This window comes from Monodelphis domestica, chromosome 4 (assembly GCF_027887165.1).
Source record: "Monodelphis domestica isolate mMonDom1 chromosome 4, mMonDom1.pri, whole genome shotgun sequence".
Lineage (NCBI taxonomy): Eukaryota > Metazoa > Chordata > Mammalia > Didelphimorphia > Didelphidae > Monodelphis > Monodelphis domestica.
In genome coordinates, this window is record NC_077230.1 from 413,692,175 (window position 1) to 413,709,529 (window position 17,355).

General features: G+C 43.2%; 1 protein-coding gene across 6 annotated transcripts in view; it reads right to left on the reverse strand.

The window, feature by feature from the left end:
- Positions 1-17,355, reverse strand: part of PRKCZ (protein kinase C zeta) — a 251,095-nt gene that overhangs the window by 193,499 nt on the left and 40,241 nt on the right. For 5 of the 6 annotated variants that reach the window (XM_056795988.1, XM_056795989.1, XM_056795990.1 and 2 more), the window contains 3 exons: positions 11,240-11,361; positions 6,076-6,165; positions 2,992-3,042 (listed from right to left, as the gene is read on the reverse strand). In XM_056795988.1, coding sequence (XP_056651966.1) covers positions 2,992-3,042; positions 6,076-6,165; positions 11,240-11,361 — 263 coding nt within the window. Of the gene's footprint in view, positions 1-2,991; positions 3,043-6,075; positions 6,166-11,239; positions 11,362-16,423; positions 16,604-17,355 lie in introns of those variants that run through there. The other variant, XM_056795991.1, reaches the window with a different exon arrangement.

The window sequence follows — 17,355 nt, forward strand, 5'->3', positions numbered from 1 at the left end:
AGAAATCAAAGCTATCAATAATTATATGAAAAATGTTCTAAATCACTCTTGATTAGAGAAATGCAAATTAAAACAACTCTTGAGATACTACCTCAAATCTATTAGATTGATCAATATGACAGTAAAGGAAAGTTGGATGAATGTTGGAGATGATGTGACAAAATTGGGACACTAATGCATTGCTGGTGGAGCTGTAAACTGATCCAACCATTCTGGAGGACAATTTGGAATGATGGCCTAAAGGCTAGAAAATAATGCATACCCTTTGATCCAGTAATACTACTTCTAGGTCAATATCCCAAGGCAATTTAAAAAAAAGTGGGGGAAAGACCTACTTATACAAAAATATTTCTAGCTACTCTTTTTGTGATGACAAAGAATTGGAAATTAAAGGAAATTCTAGTAACTGGGGAATAGCTAAATAAATTGTGATAAATGTTAGTGATGGAATGCTATTGTGCTATAAGAAATGATGAACAGGATAATTTCAGAAAGAGCTGAAAAGACCAACATGAACTGATGCAGAGCGAAATAAGCAGAACCAGGAAAATATTGTACACAGTATCAACAACACTGTGGAATGATCAACCTAAAAAAAAAGACTTTGCTACTCTCAGCAATACACTGATCCGGGACAATTCTGAAGGGCTTATGACAAAGAATGTTCTCCACGTCCAGAGAAAGATCTGTTAGGGGTCAGAATGCAGATCAAAACTTACATTTTTACACTTTAGTTTACTTGGGTTTTTAGCCTTATTTTATTATTCTCTTACAAAAATGCACAATATGGAAATATATTTTTCATGATAATATATATATAACCCAGATCAAATTGATGGCCAGTTCCAAGAGTAGGGAGGGAAGGAAAGGAGGGAGACAATTTGGATCATATAACTTCAGAAATCTCAGGAAATTTGTTATTACAGGTAATTGGCAAAAATAAAATATTTTAACTTTTAATGTATCTTTGCCCAAAAAAAAAAACAAAAAACAAACAAATGGCATCATAAAGAGTAGGAAATGACGGAACAAAAACATCATTACTAGGGCAATTTGGTGGCACACCAGATAGAGTGCTAGGCCTGGAGAGAAGAAGACTTGAGTTCAAATTCAGCCACAGATACTTCCTATTGTGTGACCCAGGGCATGTCACTTAATTCCCCATTAATTACCGTTCTTCTGATACTTAGTACAGCTACTAAGACAGAACGGATACTTTGTACAGCTAAGACAGAACTGATACTTAGTACAAATACTAAGACAGAAGATGAGGTTTAAAAAAAAAAGTCCACAAGAACCCAATAACAAGGTTAACCTAAATGTCCAAAAGGGAAATGGCAAAATAAATCACGGGGTAGTCATATAATAGAATACTTAACAGAATGATGATTTTTTAAATGAAAAACAAAGAAATTTGGAGCTATCTTTCTGAAATAAGGCAAAGCAAAAATGACTGAACCATCTTTATCATCCTGCTTTTAGGTTTACAAAATACTTGACATCTCCTATCTCATTTGGTCCTCCTGGGAAGAGGGTGCTCCATTTTATCTCCATTTTGCAGAAAAGGATGATGAAACAAACTGAGGTAGCTTGTCCAGAGTCAAGTCTGTCTCCAAACATTTATTAAGCATTTGCTGTATGCCAGGCAAATACAAGCAGAAAGATATAGTCACCCAAGTTGCTAAGGGTTAGAGACTGAATTAGAACTCAGATCCTACTGACTCCTGGTCCAGTGCTCCCTCTCCAACATGACACCAACAGCATAGGTATTGAGAGTACATATTACTCATACCATCTGAGGATGCGACATGAGAATGAAGGTCCAAACAAACAATTCTGATGGGGAATGTGTAAGAAAAAGTGAGAAGGGGGCAGCTGGGTAGCTCAGTGGATTGAGAACCAGGTCTAGAGACGGGAGGTCCTAGGTTCAAATCTGGCCTCAGACACTTCCCAGCTGTGTGACCCTGGGCAAGTCACTTGACCCCCATTGCCTAGCCCCTTACCACTCTTCTGCCTTGGAGCCAATACACAGTATTGACTCCAAGATGGAAGGTAAGGGTTTTAGGGGAAAAAAAAGAAAAAGTAAGAAGTTTTGAAGCTTTAATGAAATCAAATTAATTTCAATTCAAACAAGTTTAACTGGTAGTATTAATAATGAAGCTCTTATTTTTTATTTAATTTTAAAATACTTTTAATGTAACTAAAATTATTCTAGAGTGTAAGCTTTTTTTTTTATTATTATTATTTTGGGGGGGAGGAAAAAAATCATGGTTCCCTTAGAGGCCACAGGTGGTGGTGAGGACCCAGGCAACCATATGGGTCAGCTCATGGTTTTAAGGAAGGTTAAGTGAAGGAACCCAGGAGGGCAGAGGTGAAGCCAGTTAGGGATGCCCAGCCCTTTCAACCACTGAGGGAAGAGGGGTCCCAGCTGTTATCTGTCATCCTGCCCCTGACTAACCAAATGGGGATCCAATCCTAAAAGACAGAGATACCAAGCCAGGACCCCAAACCAAAAATAAACATAATGGGGAGAAAAGCAGTAGTACTGAAAATGAAATCTGTATTCTTTCTCCATCTGGAGACTTCAATTTTCCATTTTTTACAAGGTCGCGGAGTACTTATCGGCAATAAGAGGTGGCATTTCTAGAGAGCTCTGAGGCTGTCAGAGGATGTGATAAATATTATCTCATCTAATCTTTATCACATTCCTAGGATGATATTACCCTCATTTTTCACAGGAGGAAACCGAGGCTCAGTGACTTGCCCAGGGTCACTGAGCTAGAAAGCATCAGGGGTGGGATTTGAATCCCATTCCTACAGACTATTCTATTTCCACATCAGGCCCCCTGACATTTTTATAACTAGACCCGATTTACACGGAGAAAGCAACGGCAACTTCAGAATCAACACATCCCTCAGAAGCTGATCAATTTGACTCTTTGGAAAGTTCAATCCCCTCCACTGAAATGCAAGGATATTTTGAGTACTTACTGTCTTCTCCTGGGCAGGGCATTCCTGGCTTCTCTGGGATGCTTGGAAAAACTGAAGAAAGACAAAAAGAAAGAACTTAGTTCGAGAGGAGATGAGCCCTCCCTCTGAATAATCTGCATACAATTTGAATGCTCAAGGATTTCTAAAGAATGTTCTGATGAGAAACAAGTCAGGCTAGAAATGCTTGATAGCCTACGTACATCTTCCACAGGCAAACACGTGTCCTAAAATCCGTGGATAAAGTTCTCAAAAACTGTGACTCAAGATTTGAGGGAGGGGAGAAGTAACGAGCAATTGAATTGGAAAGGTCAAATGATAGTGTTCTCAAATCTATCCAGAGATTCCAGAATCAATCCTGAAAAAGCGGATAAAAAGCCTTTTCTTGTTCTTTTTTTAATCCTTTACCTTCTGTCTTAGCATTGGTTTTAAGACAGAAGAGTGGCATGAGGTAGTCAATCAGGGTTAAGTGACTAGTTGCCCCCAAAAAATATTTCTTAAAAAAAAAAAGCATTTGAGGGGACAGTTACATGGTTCAAAGGATTAAAAGCTAGGTCTAGAGATGGGAGGTCCTGAGTTCAAAACTGACCTCAGATACTTACTAGTTGGGTGACACTAAGCGAGTCACTTAATCTTCATTGTCTGGCCCTTACTGCTCTTCTACCAATGCACAATACTGATTCTTAGATGAAAGGTAAGGATTTTTTTTAAGCATTTGGTTAATTTTTTTTTTTAATCCCAAATCACCTCAAACATCTGGAGTAAATGTGTTTAAGTTTTATCATTAAAATGGATGATATAAATTCCCTGAAAGAGATCAGTGATCTCTTTCAACCCACCTATGCCTGCCCATCTCTAGGGCTTCTGGCATGTCTTCCTATATTAAATGGATGAATTACTCACTCATCAGAAAAAAAGAAAAAAGATTTGGGATTGGAGACGTGAAGAACCTTTCTGCCCTCTCTTTCCCACTTCAGAGGTGCAAGAAATTATGAATATAAACCATTTTGGCCATTGCTCCCCTTTCCTTCAAAAAGGCCACAGGGTTGGCTTGTGAAACCCAGAGAATTCTGGAACTTGTACTCAGAACTAATGTGATAGAAAAAATAATTTTGAAGACAAGGCTCCTTTGATTTGCATCCCCAGAATATATAATCCATCAACAATCTTGAAAAACTGAAAGGATGTGGAGACTAAAAGTATCTCTATATTCAGTCAGTCAGCCCTTAAAGTGCCTACTATGTGCCATCCACTGTTAGGTGCTCAGCAAACAAAAAAAAGCAAAAGACAGTCCATAGCCTTTGAGGAGCTCACAATCTAACAGGAGGAATAATAGCCAGGGATGGAATGGAATCACTTGTGAAGGGAGAAGAATGAGTTTGGGTTGGAGATCAATGAAGAAACAGTGGAAGAAGACCTTTGAGTGACTTTCGATGAGGGGAGAAGAGGGAACTTGTGGCAAACCATCTCAGGGTTAATGGACTCCATTTTCTTTCCCTTTGGTAAAAATGTGAGACAAAGTTTTCAGTTGAGAAGGTGAGGGGAAGAGCAGTCTTGGGAGATTTGTTGTTATGCAGTCATTTCAGACATGTCTGATTTTTGTGACTGTGTAATTCATTTCTGTACCCTAGAAGGAACACGGGTCTCTAGGTCTGGCTCTCAGTCCACTGAGTACCCAGCTGCCCCCTGATCAAGGATATTTTTAATTCCCTGCCTGGACCACTGAGTCCAGTGGAATGAAAGTGCATCCAATGAGTCACCATAAAATGAAGAAGATTTAAGAAGAAAACAAGTTTGGTGCCTATGGAACAGGCATTCCAGAGGGAGCCTTCCAGAGGGGTGGGAGCATTTCCTGGGACTCTGAGGGTGGAGTAGATGGAGGAGATTAGGAATAAGGAATGAGATAACAGGAGATAGAGAATGGGCTTGAATGATGACCTCCGGGGCTCACAATCACTGGGATGTGGAGAGTAGGAGAACTAGTTACTCATTAAGTGAAAAAACAGAGAGAGGTTTTCCAAGTCAAAGGACGGAAATGAGAACAATGAAGTTAAGGGGAAAAATTAACTTTTCCTAACTCTTTCACCTAAAAGAGCGTTAATAACAAAGTTAATGGCGGTATAGAGTTTCAAATCTAAACACTGACAACTGTAAGCTCCTTGAGGCCAGGGTCCATCTCCTTTCTCAGCCCCTCACACAGTGCTAGGAATACAATCCAATTGGACTGGATTTAGAGTCCTGGCTTTTGAGAAGAAGTAACCCAATGGTGGTGTTAAACCAAGCATCCAGAGATATTCCCCACCCACTATGAGTGGAGATACCTGAGGGGTCATTGGTTTCTCCATGCTAAGTGGGAAAAACAGAAAGAATAAATGAGGGAGAATGCGCCTCAACTCTTAGCTTTTCTCAATAATCCAAAGATCCAAGAGAAGTCCAAAGGATCCAGGATGAAAAATGCTATTCACCTCCAGAGAAAGAACTAAAGAAGCTCAATGCAGATCAAAGAATACTATTTTCCACTTTATTTTCTTATATATAGAAGCGACAAAGAATATAAAGTGAACTCTCCATGTATGGACAGACAGACAGACAGACAGACAGATATGTGCTTATCTATGTATGTATTTTTCCACAACATGACCAATGTGAAATGACCTAAGAATGACCTAGATCAAGTTACTTGCCCAATTAGGGAAGGAAGAAGGGAGGAAGGGAAGGGAAGATTTGGGAACTCAGAATTTTAGAAATCAAATGTAGAGGTAGTTAGGTGACAACAGTGGATAGAGTCAGGAGGACCTGGGTTCAAATCTGGTCTCAAACACTTCCTAGCTGTATGACCCAGGGCAAGTCACCTGTTTGCCCTTCGGTCTTAGAGTTGTTACTAAAGCAGGTATCATGGTTTAAAAAAATATATTAAGTGTGTGTGCGTGTGTACACACACGCTGAAGGACAAACCACCCACCTTCACCAGCCTTTAGAACCTACACAATTATTTCCAGTGGCCAAGGGTTGGCCTGAGTCAATGAGATGAGCCCTAGTTAAACCATTCTCCAAAGCGCTCCCTGGGCTGAATTCCCAGCTACTTGCCATGAATGATGAGTCCTTCATCTCTGTGTTGACAGTACAGACGAAAAGCTTCTTCCAGTTCCATCTGAGACGATATGGTGCATGGGTCGCCTAATGAAATGGAAAAACAAGGTAAGAGATAGCATGTAAAGTTGACGGAGTATTTGATGGGGCTCTTTAGCACGGTCCACCAAGGCCACCATTTTGTTTAATGGCTTAATACGGGAATCTCAGAGGTGGAAGGATTTTGGAAGCAGCCTTGCCCTGCCCCTACATGAGCAAGAACCCCTGGAAGAGTAGACCTACTAGGCTCAGCTTAAAGACTGGGGCTCCACTCCAGGAGCGGGGAGAAAAAGAGGGGAGGGAGACAACAAGAATCATGGGGGGGAAATGTATTAATTACATTAAATTTTTAAAAATAAAGACCAGGGCTCTAAAGGCTTAAATTATTTGTCCATTTTCCAGTAAGATCTCAAAACCAAAGTCTTCTTGACTCCAACACCTGCCCTCTACCCACTAAGCCACACTATCTCTCTCTAGGGGTAGAAATGCCAAATCTCTCGATCCCATGAAAGCCGATATCAGAGCCAAAAAATGTGGGGGTCCGCTGTTTTGACATTCTTTGCTTTCTGTGTGTAACTGTGAAAAGAACCCAGGAGAGGAACCAAAAGGGTTTCTTCTGTCTCCTGGGATTACTGGAGGAAGGGAAGGGGGAAATTAACCTGGAAACGGATAGAATGTTCAAGTCTTCACTCCAGCGAGGCTCTGCCTGGGCTAAGGCCAGCAGAGGGAGCCAAGAGGGCTCCTCCTCTGTGCTGAAGAGCACATCTGGCCTCAAAGGAATGGACAGAGGGAGGACACCTAAGAATGCAGTACAGATAAGCAGAAGAAACACCAAATATTGACAAACAAGAGGCAGGGAAAAGAACTGTCTACAAGCCCAATGACTGTGATCCAGAAGTAAGCAAGAGGGGGCAGCTAGGGGGCCATGTGGATTGAGAGCCAGAGGTCCTGGGTTCAAATCTGGATTCATAGTTGTGTGATCCTGGGCAAGTCACTTCACCCTATTTTCCTCAGTTTCCCCCTTTTTTAAATAAGCTAGAGAAGGAAATGGCAAACCCCTCCAGGATCTTTGCCAAGAAAACCCTAAATGGGTTCATGGAGAGTCAGAAACAACTGATTTGCCTCAGTTTCTTCATCTGTAAAAATGAGCTGGAGAAGCAAAGAGCAAACACTTCCAAATATTTGCCAAGAAAACTTCAAATGGGGTCATGAAGAATCAGACACAACTGGTTCACCTCAATTTCCTCATTTGTAAAAATGAGCTGAAGAAGAAAATATCAAACCTCTCCAGTGTCTCTGCCAAGAAAACCCCAAATAAAGTCATGTAGAATTTTGCATTCTTGCAAATCAATGAAAAACAAATATAAACTTATCCTGAAGGGCAAAAAAGGGTTCTCTAGAAATCCTTAGGCCTATAGAGCTCACCCCCTCTCAGAGGCAGCAGCTGGCACAAGGGAGAGAGGGCTGGGCTTAGAGTCAGAAAAACTCATCATGGAGCTGAAATCTGGCCTCAGATACTTACTAGCTGTCAAAATCTGGGTGAGAAACATGGTTTCTGCCTCAGTTTCCCCAATTATAAAATGGGGATGCTTCACAGGGCTCTTGTGAGAATAATCATCAAGTGCTTAGCACAGGACTTGGCACATAGTAGGTGCTATGAAAATATGTATTCTTTTCTCCTTTCCCCCATCTTGGGCACCCATCTCAGTTGTCTGTGCCAACACCAACATCCAGAAACTCAAGAAAAGTGAAATGAGTTGCCCAGGGCCTCTTGGTCAGCATCAGAGGGAGGAGGATCTGTACTCTGGGCTTCCAAGCTTTTAAGGCCACTGCTAGCCACAGGACCACACTGCTTCTCCGGCTGGCATCCTTGTTAATCCCTCTTTGCTCTGAGCCCTCAATGCATGACAACCTTGGAGCCTCAAAACAAGGTCGGAAAGCTTCCCTGCTGTCATTCTGAAAATCAATACAAAATGAATGACTGTGCACAGGTAGGCAGCCCAGGCTACCAGCAGACGCACTGATGAGGTCTTTTCTTAAGCCATCCGTCTGCCCTAAGCCCTCAGGACTGTGCCATGTTAAAGAATGAGTGAAGTACCAAAAGCAGAGACCATGGAAATATTTTGTGGCGTGCCGGCATGTCGTCTGCATGCCTTAAAGTATTTAAAGCACTTTCGACTAGCTCGGTGGCAGAGATGACAAATGCCAGGACCTGGGGTCAAGAAGAAGCAAGGGGGCAGCTAGCTGGCTCAGGGAATGGAGCACCAAGCCTGGAGATGGAGGACCTGGATTCAACTCTGGCCTCAAACACTTCCTAGCTGTGTGGCACTAGGCAAGTTACTTAACCCTACATGTTAGCCCTTGCCCTTCCGTCTCAGAACAAATGCTAGGGTATATTTTGTTTTTAATTTTTTAATTAAAAAAATGTTACGGACCCAGGTTAAAATTAAGACAAAGACACGAGCTGTGTGACCCTGAACAAGTCACTTAATCACTATCTACCTCAGTTTCCTCATCTGTTAAATGGGAAAATCACACTTACCTCCCAGGATTATTATATGGATCAAATAATAAGTGTAAAGAGCATTGTAAGCCTTGAAACATGATGTAAATGCCAATGAACAGCATCATTCCAAGGGGTGAGGGGGACCTGGCTTCTTCTGCTTGACCTCAGAGGGCAGAACAGGAGCAAAGACGGAAGCTGCAAAGAGCCAGACTGAGCATCCTTGGGAGGAAAAACTTCCTAACAAGGAAAGTTGCTTCTTCTTTGGGAGGTGATGGGTTCTCTCTCCCTGGAGGTCACCCAGAGGGGATCAGATGACCACAGGTCAACGGATTCTTGGCATAAATGGATTCTAAAGTGCCTTCCCACTCAGAAACTGTGAGGCTTGGAAACCTGTCCAAGTTGGATTAGACTGGTCCAACTGGTAGTGAGCTCTCCATCACCCAAAGGAAGATGTTAAAGAGGGCGATTCATCTTCAGCAATGAGATAACCTCTAATACTCCAACCAGCTCTGGGATTCCATGATTCATAGACCAGTGAATGGAGTGTGGTCAAGGGATCATGGGAGAATGGTGGTGGTCCACACATAGAAGAAAAGGACCAGCCAGTAAGAACTTGGTGGTGGTGTCTCCAATGGTGCCTGGAGGAACTGGAGTCCTGCCCAGCCAATGAGAATCCCCCTGGCACTTCTCTGAATGGCACCACCCACTAGAAAGGCTTGACGACAAGTTCTCCTGCAGTCTGCCCCTTTATGGATGTCACAGATCTGAGTTACCAGGCAACCTTCTATTATTAATTTGGTTGGGTTTTTATTTTTTTTTCAAGAAGACTCTGATGGGAAAGAAACTGTGCTGAAGAGCCTACGCACCTCTGTGACCTACTCAGAGCCTGGATTTCTGCTTGGAAATTAAACAAATTCACACTGCAATTGAACAGAATCTTACAACTGAAAGTAGCCCCCCGGGGGCCATGGATTCCAACCCCTCCCAGAAAAAATGACTGGCAAATGACCAACTAGCATTAAACTTGAAGACACCCATCAAGAGACGCACCCCCATCCCTCTCGAGCAATCCATGCAGCTGGAGAAGAGCTCTATCATGATAGCCAACGATAAGACGGTATACACAGAGAGCCTTAAAATTTGCAAACCACAAGGCAACCTGAAAGGGGAGGTGCTATTATTATCACCGTTTTACAAATGAGGAAACTGAGGCAAACAGAGGTTAAGTGAATTGCCCAGCTTCGCAATATGAGGCTGGTCCAGAATTCAGAACCTCCTGACTCGAGCTCCAACTGACCCCTGAAAGAAACCAGTTTGGTGCTTTCTTATGTCCATGAAATAATAAAGGTGAAGAACTCCTTCCCTTGCTCCCAGCAGGAATGTTTCTCCTGCACTATTAATGACAGCCTCCTGGTGACACTCTTCAGATGGTTAGTGTCCTTATTGCAGCTTTCCAGAGGATGCTTGACCAGGGTGGCATGGATGTTATCCTAGACCCAGCATGCACTTCTCTGGAGGTAGCTTTAAATTACTGGGCAAATGACTTGCCCAGGGTCACACAGCTAGTGAGGAAGATAGGATATGAATTCAGGTCTTCCTGGTTCTCTAGACTCTCTCTCTCTCTCTCTCTCTCTCTCTCACCCCCTCCCCCTCCCCTCTCTCTTTTCTCCTTAAACCCTTACCTTCTGTCTTAGAATCAATACTAGGTGTCATTCTAAGTCAGAAGAGTGGTAAGGGCCAGGCAACTGGAGTTAAGTGACTTGCCCAGAGTCACACAGCCAGGATGTGTCTGGGACCACATTTGAACCCAGGACCTCTTGTCTCCAGGTTTGGTTCTCAATCCACTAGCTGCCCCTAACGCTAGACTTTCAACCATGAAAATCTGAATTCAAATCCCACCTCAAGACCCATACTAGTTCTAAGAATGAATGAAGCATTTACTAATCACTTATTAGGTTCAAAGCACTGTGATAATAAGTGCTGTGGATACAAAGAATAAAACAGTCTCTGCCTTCAAGAAGCTCATTTTGCAATGAGGGACAATACTTATGGAAGGTTTCAGCTATAAGTCAGATGGAAAAAAAGGGGAAGAGGGACAGTTAGGTGGTACAGTGGATGGAGAACCAGACCTGGAGTCAGGAGGTCCTGGGTTCAAATCTGACTGAGAAACTTCCTAGCTGTGTGACCCTGAGCAAGTCACTTAACCCCATTTCCCTTGCCCTTCTGTCTTAAGAGTTGTCACTAAGACAGAAAGTAAATATAAAAAATAAAAAATAAATAAAAAAGATCCCAGGGTCATTGAAGCGCAGGAACAAAGGAGATATTAATGTGTCCTCTTTAATGTCGATTCTGCTAAGAAAATCATATCAGGTTCTAGAGACAGAAGGTCCTGGATTCAAAATTAGTCTCAGACACTTCCTAACTGTGTGACCCTGGGCAAGTCACTTAACCTCCATTCCCTCGCTCTTAGTGCTCTTCTGCCCTAAAACCGATACACAATATTGATTCTAAAACAGAAGAAAAGGGTTTTTTAAAAAGGAAAAAAAAAACAAGCCCAGAGTGGTCCACTCTGAAAACAGTGACTTGGAGCCGAGTTATTGAGAACAAACCACAAACCTTCATCATCAATCCATTTGAGGGTGATCGGCTGGTGCTGCTGTAAACTACACATTTCTCTCACTTCATCACAAAGTTCGTCATAGGTGGTCGACGCATCCAGGTTGGTTATTAGCATGTCCCTGGGGGAGAGAGGGAAAGAGGAGATTTTAAGCCTCAGAATATTCATCCACTGAGTCAGAGCCTTTTCCTGAAAGGGAACATCGTGGGCACCTTCCAGTCATGCCACCTACAGGCCAGGAGGGAAGTGTAAACCCCCAACACAAGTATTTATTATAACACTTATTCGTTAATATTTCATACAGATGTTTCCAGGAGCCCAGTGCTTTCCCAATTTAGGAGAACCTGTCCCAGCGTAGCGAGGCTCAGCTAGTTTCCTCAGTGAGCAAAAAGAGTTTTCTTTTACTATCGTAATTTTTTAAAAAGCTAATTTAAAAATTATTTTAATTTCAATTTTAAATTTAAAATTTTTTTGAACATTTTTTAAAATTCAAGTTTTAAATTTTTCCATTCTGATTTAAATTTTAAACTTTTAAATTTCAATTTTCAGTTTTTAAATAGAGTGCCAGTTCTGGAGTCTGGATTCAAATACTTCCTAGCTATGTGACCCCCAATTACCTAGCTCTTGTCCCTCTTCTTAGAAATGATATGAAAAGCTAAGACTGGGTAATTATGAGCTGGAAGGGATCTCTGGTCATCTCATTTTGCAGAGTCGAGGATGATGGAACGTTGCATCTGACAGATCAGAGCCATCAAACATAAGAGAGCTCACCTGTAAGGGCAGGGGAGAGGGGAGATTGGAAAATGAAGGTGACAGAAAAACAGAAAATAGCAATAAAAATAGGGGGAGACCTGTGGAATGCCAGGAAAGAAAACAGCCACCTGACAAAGAACTAGAAACTGAAGGGATCCCCATCACTTGGGGGACATAGCTGAATAAATCATGCTTACACACATGTGATGGAATGCTATTGGGATGTAATAAATAATGACACGGGGAGGTCCTGGGTTCAAATCTGACCTCAGACACTTCCTAGCTGTGTGACCCTGGGCAAGTCACTTAACTCCAACTGCCTAGCGCTTACCACTCTCCTGCCTTGGAACCAATACTTAGTATGGATTCTAAGATAGGGGAAGGGTTAAAAAAAAAACAAAAGAAAAGAAATAATGGCATGGAGAGATGCAGAGAAACCTGGGAGGGCATGGAAATGAACTGATGGAGAGTCAGGGGAGAGGAGCTAATAATATTAATATAATAGTATAAGAAATTAATAGCTGGCATTTATATAGAGCTAGCTTACATATCTACTATAGCTATAGATATCTATTTGTCCTACATGTCAAGGGTTGTGCTTGAACGTTATAAACCTTATCTCGTTGGATAAGAGTTTTCCATACTAGTAGAAGGTTACAACAGTTCATTGATTACAAAAACAATAGCAACATTTATATAGCGCTTACTATGGAGGAAGCACAGTGCTAAGTGCTTTACAATAACTACCTAGGAAGGAGGTGCTATTATCTCCATCTTACAGATAAAGGAAACTGAGGCAAATACCATGAAAGTGACTCGCCCAGAATCACTCACCTAGTAAATGGTTTGAACTTATGACTTTTTTTTTTAATTAAACCCTTACCTTCTGTCTTGGAATCAATCCTGTTCCAAGGCAGAAGAGTGGTCTGAGCTAGGCAATGGGGGGGTAAGTGACTTGCCCAGGGTCACACAGGTAGAAAGTGTTTGAGGCCAAATTTGAACCCAGGACCTCCTGTCTCTAGGTCTGACTCTCAATCCACTGAGCTACCCTGAACTCAGGACTTTCTGACTCCAAATCCAGGGCTCTAACCACAGAGCGACCTAGTTGCAGGGCTTAGATCAAGACATATTTTTTTGGATATGGTCAAAGCTGGAATTTTTTTTTCCTCAGTCATACATATTTCAGTTATTTCTTTTTTTAAGTGGGTGGGAGAAATAGCGGAGAGGGGAAAGAGTTGTTTCTTTTTTAATTTAGTTTTGTTTTAGAATTAAAAAAACAAAGCTAATTTAAATTTTTTTAATTTAAATTAAAATTTGTTTTTAAACGTTTCCGTTTTCGAAAGCAGATGCAGATTGGCAACTTGTTTCAAATTTGTAGAATGGGCCAGTTCTGATCCCTCTGGAGCAGCCCCCAGGACCAGAGAATCATCCCTATAAAAGATGACCTTTCAATAGTGTTTTGAGGCTGACTTTTTGGATAGTTATCCCATAGGAGCAAAAAAGAAGCTGGGAGGGAAGGGGTTGGCTTGGTTTGAGGGGAGAGGCAGTACCAGGAAAGAAATTCCCCTCCAAGGGACTCATTCATTCTCAGACACCTGCCCAAGGCACTAGGGAGCTATGGGAGAGGCTCTGGGCACTCAGCCAGAAAGTGTCTGGCCACTGCCAACTGCCTCAATATCACAACATGATCTGATTTCATCAGTGAAAGAGACGATGAAGAAATGGCATTATGACTTCTTTTGCTGCTTCACCCTCAGGCCCATGAGACCTATCTAGAGTTCTGGTTCCTGGAGTCAGTCAGACCTGAGTTCAAATCCAGCCTCAAAGATTTCCTATGTGACTCTGAGAAATTCACTTAAACTCTGTTGGCCTCTATTCCCTCAACCATAAAAGGAGGCATAACAATAATACCTGATCCCTACAGCCCAGAGTCGTTTTGAAGATCCCATGAGCTTTATAAAATAGTATTTAGGGGGCAGCTGGGTGGCTCAGTGGATTGAGAGCCAGGACTAGAGATGGGAGGTCCTGGGTTCCAATCTGGCCTCAGACACTTCCCAGCTGTGTGACCCTGGGTAAGTCACTTGACCCCCATTGCCCAGCCCTGACCACTCTTCTGACTTGGAACCAATACACAGTATTGACTCTAAGACAGAAGGTAAGGGTTTGTTTGTTTCTTTAAATAAATAAATAATTAAATAAAAGTTAAATGAATTGGGGGCAGTTGGGTGGCTCAGTGGAGAGAGAACTGGGTCCAGAGACAGGAGATCCTGAGTTCAAATTTGGCCTCAGATACTTCCTAGCTATGTGGCCCTGGGCAAGTCATTTAATCCCAATTGCCCTTCCTGCTCTTCTGCCATGGAACCAATACTTAATATCAATTTAAAGACAGTTTTTTAAACCCCTCCCCTTCCCTTCAAAGAATCAATACTATGCATTGGTTCCAAGACAGTAAGGGCTAGGCAATGGTGGTTAAATGACTTGCCCAGGGTCACACAGCTAGACAGCGTCAGAGGCCAGATTTGAATTTAGGACCTCCTGACTCAAAAGTATTTAGTCTAATGCTTGACATAGAGTAGATGCTACCTCTATAAATGCTTATTTGTCTCTCCAACCTTCCATGTGTGTTCTCTCTCCCTTATTAGGATTCAAGCTCCTTGAGAACAGGGACTGGCTTTACTTTTCTCCCCAAAAATTTCCTACAAAATTTCCTTTGATTGGTGCTCAATCAAAGTCTCATTCATTTTCATTCCTAGTCTAGCTCTCTATTGACACTCTGCATTCTTATTAATCCCATTTTAGAGATGAGAAAACTGAGGCTCAAACAGCTCAGTTTCACTCTGGATAAAAAGTCATTGAAAGGCTGTCCAGTAGATGGACTAAAGTTGTTTGGCCCCAGCGGCCTGAGCCAGGAGCCATGAGGGGAAGGTGAAAAAGGGCCATGTTGGCTTGGGAGTCAGGAAAGCTTCCTAGCAAAGTGGTCAGAAGCAGACTGGGCTGCCCCAGGGAGGGAGCACTTTCTTCCCCACTTGAACGCCTTCAAGGGTTTTTCACTGGGAGATGCACTGACCACTTGTTGGGTCAGTTGTAGGAGATTCCTTTGGTGGACCCGTGGGTTGGGCTAGAGCGAGGTGTCTTGGATTTAGGACATTTTGGGTGGCTATTTTAAGAACTGTATTTCCATCTGATGGTTCCCTTTGCAATCCTATGCATTGCTTTATGCATTTAGAGCCCATCCAAAGGGTCCAGGAAACAAAATGGTAAAGGAACTGGGGACTAGATGGCCTCCAAGGTCCCTTCCAACTCTCCAATGCTGTAATCCCATGAAAACGAGGGCAGCTAGAGGAGACGCCGAGCTGGGTCACTTCTAGCTTCCCCTCCAAGCTCCCAGGATGACTTGCCTGACAAGCAGTCAATCAGCCCAACCAAGCAGCTCTCAGTCAAATGGTGGGCACACAAGGCAGACAATGGCCTCTGGCTCTGTCCTCTGGGGCCAACTAACTCTAGTCCTTCTTCACCTGGATGGCCCTTCAAAGACAGTCACCTCTCTAAGCATTCATTTTTTCCTCCATAAAATGGGAAATCCAGAAAATCAGAAGCACGAATTCTGCTTCCCTGACTCTGACCAGCAGCTTATCTATTAATTATGTACTGACTCTCCTGTAATTCAATTCCAGAAACATATCTTAAGCAGTGACCATGTTCCAGGCCCTGTGATAGGCACAGAAACTAGACGTAACACCTGGAACAAATAGAAAGTACCCTAAGGGCAGGTAGATGGCTCCATGGATAGAGTGCCAGACCTACAGACAGGAAGACTCCTTGTGCTGAGTTCAAACAGAGGGAGGGAGGGAGGGAGGGAGGAAGGAAGGAAGGAAGGAAGGGAGGGAGGGAGGGAGGAGGAGGAGGGAGGAAGGAAGGGAGGAAGGAAGGAAGGAAGGAAGGAAGGAAGGAAGGAAGGAAGGAAGGAAGGAAGGAAGGAAGGAAGGAAGGAAGGGAGGGAGGGAGGGAGGAGGAGGAGGGAGGAAGGAAGGGAGGAAGGAAGGAAGGAAGGAAGGAAGGAAGGAAGGAAGGAAGGAAGGAAGGAAGGAAGGAAGGAAGGAAGGAAGGAAGGAAGGAAGGAAGGAAGGAAGGAAGGAAGGAAGGAAGGAAGGAAGGGAGGGAGGGAGGGAGGGAGGGAGGGAGGGAGGGAGGGAGGGAGGAAGGAAGGAAGGAAGGGAGGGAGGGAGGGAGGAGGAGGAGGGAGGAAGGAAGGGAGGAAGGGAGGGAGGAGAGGGAAGAGGAAGGGAGGGAGGAGAGGGAAGAGGAAGGAGAGGGAGGAAGGGAGGAAGGAGAGGGAGGAAGGAAGGAAGAAAAGGAGGTAGGAAAGACCTTATATGGCCAGATTTCCCCCCATTAATCCCAAGTAGAAATTAAACAGTATCTGTGCTCACTGTAGGCTTGCTTGAGTGGTCCCCTAGTAGCTAACCACCCAACTGCACTCACTCCTCAGCATCAAGGAACATGGCGCACCAATGATTTCTATTCAGGATCCAAGTTAATAGGGGCAGAGGCGAGAGGATGAGTAGTCACTGGTGTGTGGGTAATCAAGAGTCCTCCTTCATACCAGCTCTACAAATGACTTTCTGAGACATAAACAGTCTTCTTTATTCGTAGGTGCCAGCTGTAAATGGAAACCCAAAGAGTGCAGTCAGCTAATCCCTACCCGGGTGGTTAACAGGCCATAAACTGGAAGGAAAGCCACATCAAGGGCAAAGAAATAGAATCAGGAAGGGATTAAGTCTGAGTCAGTGTGCCTACTTAAATGTCTGGGAGGAGAATCACAGACAGAGCTGGAAGGGAGCCCTGAGAGGTCAGGGAGTCCAACCCCTCTCGCTCTACCAGTGAGGAAATGGAGACCCAGGGATTGCTCAAGGTTGGTAGCAAGAAGCCCAGCTGAGGTTGGAAGCCTGCTCTCTCCCAAGCACCTGCAATTTTGAGGTCCCTGGGGATACCAAGCCAAAAAGAATTCGGAGAATGCCAACATCTATACTGATAAAACAATACAAAGTATAAGAAGTTACTTCAAGGAGAAGGCACTAATAACCAGAGGGAAGCAGACTGAAACCAGGAAAGGCTTCTAGGAGGAGGCAGAACATAAGCAGGACATTGAAGGAAGCTTGGGATTCTCTTTAATTGGTTGACTTGAGGGAGAGCATTCCAGGCACAGGATGTCACTGCTGGAGAAGCCGACCTAAGCCAAGGGGAGAATGGTCTCGATGGCCTCTCGTGGAGGGGCACTGTTGATTGTGCTTGGTTTTTTAGTTCGCATTAATTCCAGAGACTTTCCATATTCAATTAAGTTTCCAGAAATGTTGCTAGCTAG